The 12,047-nt window shown below is 39.5% G+C and overlaps 1 protein-coding gene across 2 annotated transcripts in view; it reads right to left on the bottom strand.

Moving 5' to 3' along the window:
- Positions 1-5,358: 5,358 nt before the first annotated feature.
- RBBP6 (RB binding protein 6, ubiquitin ligase) overlaps positions 5,359-12,047 on the bottom strand; it is a 31,707-nt gene continuing 25,018 nt past the window's right edge. The window contains exons 15-18 of one of the 2 annotated variants that reach the window (XM_070461045.1): positions 10,730-11,092; positions 10,340-10,441; positions 7,720-9,477; positions 5,359-7,362 (exon numbers count right to left, since the gene is read on the bottom strand). In XM_070461045.1, the coding sequence (XP_070317146.1) occupies positions 5,778-7,362; positions 7,720-9,477; positions 10,340-10,441; positions 10,730-11,092 (3,808 nt within the window). In that variant the 3' untranslated portion in view covers positions 5,359-5,777. The remainder of the gene's footprint in view (positions 7,363-7,719; positions 9,478-10,339; positions 10,442-10,729; positions 11,093-12,047) is intronic. The other variant, XM_020879270.2, reaches the window with a different exon arrangement.

Raw genomic sequence — 12,047 nt, 5'->3', positions numbered from 1 at the left:
AATCAGTCTATCAGCTTTAATCATTTATCATTAAGCCTAAGCAAAAACATATTTATAAGCAATTATCAAAATTTTAAGGTGTCAGTCTCCACAAAAGAAAATTTTAAGTCTTAAATGTATGTCCACTCTTGTATTCAGTTCAGTTCAGTCTCTCAGTCATGTCTGACTGCGACCCCATGAATCACAGCATGCCAGGCCTCCCTGTCCATCACCAACTTCCAGAGTTTACTCAAATTTATGTCCATCGAGTCGGTGATGCCATCCAACCATCTGATCCTCTGTCATCCCCTTCTCCTCCTGCCCCCAGTCCCTCCCAGCATCAGGGTCTTTTCCAGTGAGTCAACTCTTCGCATGAGGTGGCCAAAGTATTGGAGTTTCAGCTTCAGCATCAGTCCTTCCAATGAACACCCAGGACTGATCTCCTTTAGGATGGACTGGTTGGATCTCCTTGCAGTCCAAGGGACTCTCAAGAGTGTTCTCCAACACCACAGTTCAAAAGCATCAATTCTTTGGCGCTCAGCTTTCTTCACAGTCCAACTCTCACATCCATACACGACCACTGGAAAAACCTAGCCTTGACTAGATGGACCTTTGTTGGCAAAGTAATGTCTCTGCTTTTCAACATGCTATCTAGGTTGGTCATAACTTTCCTTCCAAGGAGTAAGCGTCTTTTAATTTCATGGCTGCAATCACCATCTGCAGTGATTTTGGAGTCCCACAAAATAAAGTCTGACACTGTTTCCATATCTTAAAATTTGTTTTTATTTTGACTGTGCTGGGTCTTCGTTTCTGCATGTGGTTTTTCTCCAGTTGTGGTGAGCGGGGTCTACCCTCTAGTTGCAATGCGAGGGCTTCTCACTGAAGCTACTTCGTTTATTGCAGAGGACTGACTCTAGGGTGCTTGGGCTTCATTAGCTGCAGCTTCTGGGCTCTAGAGTATGGGTTCAGTAGTTGTGGCTCAGAGGCTTAGTTGCTCTGTATGTGGAATCTCCCTAGACCAGTGATCAAACCTGTGTCTTCACATTGGTGGGCAGATTGCTAATCACTGGACCAACAGGAAAGTCCTTGCATCAGTATCTTTTACCACTAAAAGTTTTTTTCTCTTAGCTTGCAACTCAATTGTTTTCTAAACTTTTTATTTTGTATTGGAGTATAGCCGATTAACAATGTTGTGATAGTTTCAAGTGAATAGCCAAGGGACTCATCCATACATATACATGTATCCATTCTCCCCCAAACTCCCCTCCCATCCAGGCTGCCACATAATACTGAGCAGAGTTCCATGTGCTGTAAGTAGGTCCTTGTTGACTATCCATTTTAAATATAGCAGTGTGTACATGTCCATCCCAAACTCCCTAACTATCCATTCCCCACATCCTTCCCCTCCCCCCACCCCAAGGCAACCATAAGTTCATTCTCTGAGTCTGTTTCTGTCAAGTTCATCTGTATCATTTAAGATTCCACATATAAGGGATGTCGTACTACATCTCTCTTTCTCTGTCTGATTTAAATTCACTATGATATTCTTTAGGTCCATCCATGTTGCTGCAGATGGCATTATTTCATTCTTTTTAATGGCTGAGTAATATTCCATTGTGTACCACATCCCCTTTATCCATTCCTCTATGGATGGGCATTTAGGTTGCGTCCATGTCCTGGCTATTGTAAACAGTGCTGCAATGAACATTGGGGGTGCATGAGTCCTTTCAGATGTTTTTCTCCAGATACACGCACAGGATTGCCAAGGTCATATGGCAGCTCTATTCTTAGTTTTTAAGGAACCTCCATACTGTTCTCCATAGTGGCTGTACCAATTTACATTCCCACCAACAGTGTGGGAGGGTTCCCTTCTCTCCATACCCTCTCTAGCATTTATTGTGCATTTTTTGATGATAGCCATTTTGGCTGCTGTCCCACTAGAAACTTTAAAAATGAGAGGGAGGTGGGAGGGGGGACCGGGATGGGGAATACATGTAAATCCATGGCTAATTCATTTCAATGTATGACAAAAACTACTGCAATGATGTAAAGTAATTAGCCTCCAACTAATAAAAACAAATGGAAAAAGAAAAAAAACTAAATTGAGAACGATTCATACTGGCCAAGCCAACTTCCTAGCAAATTACTAAATAGCTACATTGCAGAGTGGGAAAGATTCATGTTGGTGTTGGTTTAAAAAAAATCACTGTTCACCCAAGTGCATAATGAAATTATCAATAACTATTTTTAAATCCTTTTAACATGACATAATCTCAAAGAAAGTCTTGGTGAACTGTTTATACTTGAAGTTACTGAAAAAATTCACATGAGATCATTAGTTTTGGTTGCACTTGGCCTTTGTTGCCGCACGTGGCAAGCAGGGGCTACTCTTCATGGCCGGGCTTGTGCTTCTCATTGTGGAATTCTCTTGTTGTGGAGCATGGATTTCAGTAGTTGCAGCATGTGGGCTCAATGGTTGTGGCCAGAGGGCTTAACTGTTCCAAAGCATGTGAGATCTTCCTTGACCAGGGATCCAACCCAGGTTCCCTGCACTGACAGGTGGATTCTTAACCACTGGACAACTAGGGAAGTCCACACACGAAGTCTCCAAATGTTCCTGTTAACCCCATGTCTTTCACGTTGTATGCCTGTTATTCACTTATAGCAGCTCCACATTATCCTGTATCAAGAATTTATATGGTTTATTCAGTTCTCTTATTTCAAAATCATTCTCACTTCTTAAAAATTAAAAATGCTAGTCAAAAGGATGTGATTCTTCGATGACTCAGCAGGTAAAGAATCCACCTGCAATGCAGGAGACACAGGAGATGCAGGTTTGAATCCTGGGTCAGGAAGATCCCCTGGAGGAGGAAATGGCAACCCACTCCAGTATTCTTGTCTGTAAAATCCCAAGGACAGAGGAGCCTGGTGGGTTACAGTCCATGGGGTCACAGAGCCGGACATGACTGGGCGACTTAAGCACATGGTATATAAGGACAAAGCAGGGTACACTGTATGTGTGCTAGTGAGGTTTTCATTGTTGCTAAGAAACCCACTGAAGCTGGATTGATGGCAGTAGTGTAAAAGGACTTGGATGAAAGTTCCAAATCAGAGGTTCTATTCTGTATAGTTTTGTACAGTAAGAACAGAGCTCACTGAAAGAATTAAAGACAGGAAAAAGTGGACAAGACATAGATGGGGACACTTGCACAAATCAGAATAAACCATTAGAACTAGTTGCCTACCTTCTCTGAATCCCTGCCTTAAACGTCTTGGAGGGGATTAGCTTTCTTCATTTGGCATGCTGAGACTAGCAAAGGAGTTATTTTTCGACCCTTAAGGTTTTGGAAGGACACCTGGAAGGACATTGGAAGGGCACTGTCTCCCAGATCTATAGGAGCTCAAAAGTTAGGTTCCTGTCTTTAAAAAAGCTGACATATTGCTGGCTTCCATGACGCAGTGGAGACCGGACAGTTCAGAGTAACCACTTTGGAGAGTTATTAATACTATAGCATATTCAGTGATGCAATTGTGTCCTGAGGGTGTTATTTTGAGGTAGACAAGCAACCCTGAGAACTCAAAAACAACCAAGCTAACTCTCAAACAATGGGTAGTAACTTGTGAGATAGGTAGGAGGAAGGAAATTCCAGCCAGAGCAGTCAATTGAGTAGATAGAACATGACCTTTCTGGAAACCAGCAAAGATAGGTGGCTTTCACATGTCCAACTCCAAATGGCAGGGGTTATTTAGGTGGACTAGTTAGGCACTAGCTAAGTATTCCAGGTTGGGCTGAACCTCACAGGTAGTGGTTTCCTGCTCAAAGAAGCACTAAACATGAGCCATTAGAATTCTCAAGGGTCAAGTAAGGACTGCACCTAGCACAGTGCCTGGCAGTTATTTCAATTCTCTCTAAAGCCTTTTAATTGTTAAGCAGCAGCTATCAGCACCTGTATCTAGTTTTGGGGACTGAGCCATTTAGATAAGCAAGATGGTTAAGGGTGAGCAGGTTTTGGGAGTGTTAGCATGTGGCTGAAATGATGTGATACAGGCAGCTATAGAAGACAGTAAGAGTGACTAAGGGATGAGTTGAAACCTCGGGTCTAAATAAGGCCAATAGGGAAAGGAGCTGAAAAAGTGGGTTGTAGATGACACACTCAAGTTGCAATTTTAAGATGGGAATGGTGACAGGTGGTGATTAACTCAAGTAAATTGTCATAGGAGTGGACTGCAATTAAAGTGAAGGCCAGTTGAGCTCAAAGTGAATTCTTAACAATGCACCCAGGTAATGAAACTAACCTCACATGATAAAACGTATGGTAAAAGTGAGTTCTAGATGCCAAAATCCTCAGTGAATGTGGGAGGTAACAGCCTCGATGTGGGGCCGAGATTATTAAGAACTGAATGTGGTCTTGCTAGAATATCTGAAAGCACAAGTGGAACACGTTGTGAGATTGGAAAGGGGTGAGGCTAGCAGTGGGTGGAACTTCCCCGTGATGGAGATGTCTGGAAATCTTAAAAATGACTTAAGAACAGCAAAAGAAGAGCTCTTTAAAGTCAAGTTGGTTTCATTTAAAGGCAACATTTCCCAAACTTAACTCAGTCCTGAATGGCTTTCCAGATGTGAACAGCATTTTTATTACCTTTACATTCTTTAAATCCTTTAATGTTTCCCCTTACATATTAAATGTTGCATTAGAAAACATTCTCATGTATGTCTGTGTACCACCTAAAACAACATTGCTTCAGCACCAGCAACGGCATACAGGACTGTAAACAAGGCACACTGTTGAAACAATATCAAGGATATGAACCGAGTTGCTGCTAATGTAACCCCGTTCCTCTCTCACCGCCAGTCCGGTGCCCTGGACCAAAGTATTTCAGGATCTTTACCTCACACTAGAACTAGTCTCTTTACCTCCTTTTAGCCACTGTCTTCTTAATCTCTATTTACACAGCTGTTTCTAAAGTTCCATTCTTACGCTAGCTCCCACATCCTTTCAATAGCTTTTTATTGCCTATAATAAGCTTCCTGAACCAGAGCCATTAAGGAAACCCATTGTCTCTACCTAGTGCTTCTGGACCTATTACTGCTTGTTGCTGGACACAGATTGGGTAGGCCACGTATGGTAAGTGTGATTGAGAACTTTATTTACGACCCTTCTAGATTTATTCAACCAGGAATCAAATTAACCATGATTCCTTATTTCTGGCCACCTATTATCAGCCCACAAATGAAGTACATTTTTCATGTTTACTTCAGAATTTATACATACCCTTCAGTTTATACTAAAGACTCAAAGGATACTTTAAATAGGGAAATGGAAGGGGGAAGTGAAAGGTCATGACACACTTTCCTTCAAATAAGGTAAACATTCAACATTTGAAAAGTTTACTGAAAACTTTTATTGTAATCAAAAAGTGACATAACAGGGTTGTAATGAGTTCAGCAAATCATTCTGCTGATATTTTAGAACTGATATCAGCTTTTGCCAGGCAATTAAAAAAATTCAAATGTGAAAATTTCACAGTACAGTAAACTCCACCCCAACTAATTAATGGTGGTTAAAAATAATAGGCCCTAGCAAAACCTCTCATGTTACATGGTCACAACTCACAATTCTGTACAAAAGTCCGTGTTATAAAGCTCTGATGTAAAAATCAAATAATCAAGCAGCAATATTTTAAGTGCAGCACAGGGTCTTCTGTATCATTATTTACAGGCTTGAATCTCTTTACATTATAACAAAATTTAATACAGATGACTTAGGAATTAAGTCAGTTTTTAAAAATCTGCCCTTCTACACAGTGACAGATTTCACTTTTTGGTCATCCTTCTCCTTCTCCTTTTCTTTATCTTTGCTCTTCTTTGACTTCTTTTTCTTATGTTTGTGTTTTTGGCTTTTTTCCAATTCTGCTTCAGTGCCTGCATGCTTCTTATGCTTCTTATGTTTTTTATGTTTCTTGTGCTTTTTCTTTTCCTTCTTTTTCTTCTTCTTCTTGCTGTCCTGACTTTCTGCAGAGCTGGCACTGCTGCTGTGGCTCCGGGTTTGGCTTCCAGAAGGGCTGTGACTTCTGCTCGGACTGACACTCGGGCTGCTCTGACTCTGGCTCCTGGCGACGCCTGCCTGGCTGACTGCTGCCGTGTCCAGGCTCTCCTTTGCTTTCTCTACTACTTTATCTTTCAGTTCCTTAGAAACCTTTCCTGCAGTTTCCTCCTCTTTTATAGACACATTGCTTTCACTGTCACTTTCATTATAGTCTGGTTCAAAAGCAGCTTCATCAGTTTCTCTAGTTAAGTCAGAGGACAGTCGAGAGGAGTGACTTAACTGGGGCTTAGGTTTGATGGTGTTCTTATCAATTTGCCCAGTAACTTGCTCTTTCTCAATCTGTGGGTCAGGTGGGTTAAGTATATAAAGTGATTTATTGCCACTTGACTCTTTATTGTTCTTTGCCTCTAACATATGTTTCTCACGATCTTTACAAGAATTTTTATCTACAGATTTTGTCTCTTCACTTAAGCGTTTAGTATCATAAGTGGCTTTATGGTCATGAGGTTTTTTGTCTCTCGTGGGACTGGAATTACTTTTTTTGGACTCTCCTGTTCCTTTTTTAGGCAAATCTCTCTCCTCCCTTGGCTTAGCTTTTTGTCCAGATGCAGAGTCTTTACTCCGAGAAGGAGAGTCTTTTCTTCTTGTTAATTCATTCCTTTCATCTCTACGTTTGGAACTTGAATACTCTCTGTTGTCATAATCTGTTTTTTTGTCTCTGTTGGGAGTGAAGTCTTTATTTGAGGAACCTCGAATGGAATCATGTTTATCTTCTTTTCCAGAAGTTCTAGTCTCTTTGGAAGACTGAGACAGACTTTTAAAATTTCCTTGCTCATTCAGACGGTCCAGATTACCATCTTTCTCTGGCTGAGTGCTGTTGTTCTTCCTCTTTTCTGGGTTTTCCTTTTCCAATACTGAGTGATCTCGATCTTTGGTTTTCCCTTTTTCACTAGATGCAGAGTTTTTTGAACTTTTAACCTCATGCTGTGCAATTTCATGGCTCACCTCCTTGGTGAGTTTCTGAATTTTCTCTGATGACTCACTTTCTTTTTCAGCATACTTGACTGCATTTGGTGGTTTAGTGCTAACATTTTTTATAACACTGGCAGGTTTTCCCACACTCGATACAGGCTGTGAGGTGGATTTAATATCTTCTTCTTCAGATTCAAAGTCATCTTTATCCCATTTGGATTGGGGAACCTGGATCATAATAATAACATCTTCAGCAGGAGCTGTGTTATCATTATTATATTCTTCCATTGTTTTAATGACAGTTCGCTTTGTATCTGTTTTTTCTTCAGATTTCCGCACAGGACTGCCTCCAGTTGAACTGGTACTAAAAAGAATTAAAATATTTTTTATTCAATGAAGAACTCGTAACTGTTAAACACTGATGAGTATAAAAGGACTTAAATATGATAAATGCCCTTTCAAGTTTCAAAACCCCACTTACTCTGCTCTAAGATACGTGTGTATGATTACATAAAAATAAGTGTGGCTCACTGCCAAAATCTACTTAACATCTGTTATCTTTTAACAATTGTTATCTTCAAAGACAAGAGTAACCAGCTAACCCCCAACATCAATACATTCTTAAGGAACATATTCTCCTTTTCTCACCCCCGCCATTGTCAGCTACCTGGTATAATCCACAATGCAATCCCCCCACCCCCGCCCCCCAATTATCAGATACCTGGTATAATCCACAAGTGTTGAGCTGGATCCTTCCGTTCCAGTTACTTTTCGCCTGACCTTTCCTTTGATTTTTTCTTGTTTCACTTTGCTGGATGTTGATTCCAATTTTTCAGAGGGTTCTTTTGTGTTAGATACATTTTCTGTACTTCCAATTTTTTTACCAGTTTCTCTGTTAAGCTTGATTTTTTTGGCTGGAGCAGCTGATGATGAAGTTTTGTCTTTTTCAGGTGTCCTATCCAACTTTTCAATATCAAGCTCCATTTTGCGCTTGGGTGATGGTTTCACTATTTCAGTCACTTCTAATTTAGAGACTTTCATTGAAGATGACTCAAAATCTTTATCTACACTTTTTTCTTCAGTTTTTCTCTTCCTTTTTTCTCCTTTGCTATCAAGTGGCTTACTTTTGTCATTAGGCTTCCTGGTCTTTTCTTCCTTACTAGTTATCTTCTCTGACTTGATGTCTTTGGAGTAGTCCTTCTTCACTTTTTCTTCTTTGACTGGTTTTGTCTCCTGGTGTTCCTTTACTGACTTTGAGTGAGCTTTTCTGGGGGTACCAACCGTCTTTTCATCTTTTTGAGAGGAAGATGATGATTTCACATTGTCAGTCTTCGGGGTCTCCTCTTTGGCTTTTTTAAGTGGAGGTTCAGATCGAGGAGATTTTTCACGCTCTCCATCTAGTTTTTCTTGGGGTCCTTTAGCAGGTTTTGCAACAGTTTCTTTTTTGGATACAGTAGATCCATCATTTTTCCGTTTGGTCTTGTCACCTTTTGCTTTAGGTTTATCCTTTTCTCTCTTGTCTTTTTCAGACACTGATTTAAAAGTAATAGATTCAGCATCCATTGGTTCATCTCTAACAGGTGTAGCATCATCTCTACTTGGGAGAACAAACAATGAGTCTGTTTTATTTTCTTCACCACTTGTAGGCTCTCTTGATTTCCTAGAAGTGTCTAGTAACTCTGGGTTTAGAAAGCCTTCACTTTCTTCCCCCTTTCTTCTTTTTCTATGTTTCTTATGTTTATTTCCTTTACCATCTCCTGGAGCATTTTCACCTTCCTTGTCTTTTGACTTTGTATTATCCTTCTGATTGTGACTGTCTCTTGATGAAAGCTTTTCTGGATAGTTGCCACCTACATTTCGACTTCTATGACTCTGTCCACCAGAGTAGTCCTCTCTGCGGCCTCTTGTGAAGGGAGAATTCCTAAGGTTAAGCGGTAAAAATCTCTCTGGAGAAAAGTTCTCTCTATTTGCTGATGGTCGAGGCTGTGCTCCAGCGGCATAGCCTTTGTAATATTTTTCATACCACTCTCGATATTTTCTCTCCCATTCCCGGTAACGTTCTTTCTCAAATGGGTCTCTAAAGTCAACACTCCTCCCGTAATAAGCTTTCATGTCATAAGGTGGTGGAACTTCTCTGAATCTGTTAAAATATTCACGCTCTGTTTCTCCTTGAGGTACATTACGTTTATTAGGAGACTGTCCCCTAAATGCTTGAGGAGATCTTGATCGTGAATGATACCGTCTATACGGAGGTGACCTTGACCTAGATCGATGATACCCATGTGATCTAGACCGTGAACGGTAATTTCGACTCTTTCCTCTGCCTCTTCTGGGGTATGGAGGCGATCGTGAATAAGAACGAGAATGTGAGCGGCTAAATGATCGAGAATAAGAACGTGACCGCGTTGAACCAGATCTTGATTTAGAATAAGTGTACGAACTTCTTGAATAGGATGAACCACTATAGGGAGACTTGGACCTAAAACAAAAACAAAAAACAAAATAATTGATAGTTGAGAAATATATGCTAAATAAAATACAGACGCTTGCATTCAAGTATGTTCTCCTCATGGTTCCATATTTCTTTGTATCAAGTTTCATCTTAGATGATTAAAGAGGCACAGTGACCTCTATTGAAATGGAATAAAGTACACAAAGATCAGAGCAATCACTTGTTGCAAAACAAAAGTGAAGTCTTAATAATTAGAGTGACGTGCATTAATGTACCGTGAATTATATGAGCTAATCAACACTAAAGAAAATGCCAATTAAATTTTTACTTCCTATCTGATTATTTTAAGTAGCAGTGATTTTTTTTCTTTTTGTCCTTTATTGGCCAACAGTCTTATCTTTAAAAGGAACCATATTTCGAGCATAAGCTTAAAAAAGAAGTCTTCTAAACAAGCTTCTACGGAATTTTTATAATTTAGTTTTTCTATCAATAAAGCAATTGGTAGTCTAATGTTATTTCATAATTACACAGGTTAATGTTCCAGCAGAAAGCTGTAGCCTTAAGTAAGAGGGTCCTCAGAAATGTATTCTTTGGCTATTCCCCTATATCTTTCCTTCTATAAACATTTCCCAATTTTTTCATACTATAAATAACTTCAAGGGACAAGGGTAATTTAATCCCCATAACTGCTAGTTCTACACAATAGAGTTTACAGTGAGATACTATTTCAATAAACAGATACTGGGAAATAAGCTACATTTCCATTTCTATAAACCTAGACCGAATCAGAAAAATTCCATAACTGTGATGTTATTTATATCCATAGCTAATCCCTGGATATTCAAAGTCCCATTTGCAATTCTGTTGTGAAGGCTTGCAAAACACTAACCTGGAAAATGAGCGCCTACGCTCCTTTTGAATCTTTTTGTATTCCATCAATTCCTTAGCAAAATCATTTGTAAACTCATCTAGCTTGGACTTTTTCTTTTCCCTAGTAAAATAAAGTTAAAGAGTGAAAGTTAACAAAAACCATTTAAGAAAACTAACAAGACAAATGTAATTAGATTATGAATGAAATGAATGAAATTGCCATTAGTTTTCCACTTTAAAACTATAAATAACTAGGAATCCCTGAGGAAGTTTCTCGTATGACTTGGTTTAATTTTTAGGTGATTTTTCTTACACTAACTGGAAACACTGGAAAATGCTTCCAAAGATACCTGCTTAATGTTACATCAGAAAATGAAAGTGTAGAGTAATTTCAAATTAGAACACTTACTCTTCTTTTAGCCGTCGTTGCTCTCTATAGAATTCTTCCCTGGACAAAGGTGGTGCTTGTGTTGTTGGGATGGTATTAGAATGAGCAGTCTGTACTCCAGATGACACCCAAGGTGCTGATAAATTGGCTGGAGCTGGAGGAAATCCTGGAGGGGGAACACTATATCCAGCAGGTGGTGGCTGGCCAGGAGGAAACTGAGGAGAGAACTGCGGAGGAGGAACACCTGGAGCGAGAGGAAGTGTGTGTGGGGGGGGAGGATACAAGGGCGGGGGTGGGACAGGTACAAAAACGGGGGTTGCTGGTAGTGACGGGCCTTGAGTCCTCTGCGATCTTTCGCTGTGATGTCGTCCGCGGTTTATACTTCTGGAAAAATAATTCCAAGATATTAAGGCATCTGAGACAAGTAAGCTTATCTTTTCTACCCCAAAACTATTTAAATAAGCATCAGGATACTGATATAAATTGTATGTAAAGGTAACATCATTCATATGTTAAAAACAACTTTTCAGGCCAGTTAGGGACTAAGAGGATGTAAGTTTACAAGGCCTTCTTTATATGGAGACACTATATTTAAAAGTTCTCTTGTGAAGTTCCAATTATCACTTCACAACCATCTCGTTACTTCCTAATCCATCATTAAAAGGAGCTGATAGGTTAAAGTCTCTGTGATCTGGTTCTCCCCAAAATGCCTTCCAAGATCAAGTTTAAATGAAGAAAAACCACTTCCTATAATCTTTTTGAGTAAATATGTAAAGACCCTTCAAACTAGAACAAATATTAGTTTAACATTTGTAATCAGTAACTGAAAATCTGTTTTTTTCTGACACAGTTAAAATAAGTCTAAAATTCTGCCTCATCAAAGAAATAGTGGCTTAAAGAGAAAGTGGGCTTATTTCTGTTAAGCTTTTTAAAAGAATCTTTAAATTATAAGTAACTGGTATACAACAGCAGCAGTAGGGGTCTAGATTTTAAGCCTCTTTTCAGAGAGTCTGATTTAGTAAATATCCTATTAAATATGTGATTTAGCAACAAAACAGCAGTTATCTTTCATAAGCTTAGCAATTCTCTTTGGTGTACTAGAAGATGACCTTAAGAATGACCTAGAGAGTAAAACTTATACGGGTTACTTCTGAGATTGACACTGCTTGTGTATCTCCAGAGCAAGGGTCCCTAACAATCTCCTGTCTCTTCTTTTGGAAGAAAAGATGGCAGAAGACTGGGACAACTGAGTCTAGGGGAGAAAAATGTGCAATTCTTCACACTTAGGAGTTGAACTGGTTAACATTCACTTTAAGTCAATGCCAACACCTTACACATT

Source organism: Odocoileus virginianus, chromosome 33 (genome assembly GCF_023699985.2).
Source record: "Odocoileus virginianus isolate 20LAN1187 ecotype Illinois chromosome 33, Ovbor_1.2, whole genome shotgun sequence".
In the NCBI taxonomy this organism is placed as follows: domain Eukaryota; kingdom Metazoa; phylum Chordata; class Mammalia; order Artiodactyla; family Cervidae; genus Odocoileus; species Odocoileus virginianus.
This window is presented reverse-complemented; position numbering and strand designations above follow the sequence as displayed.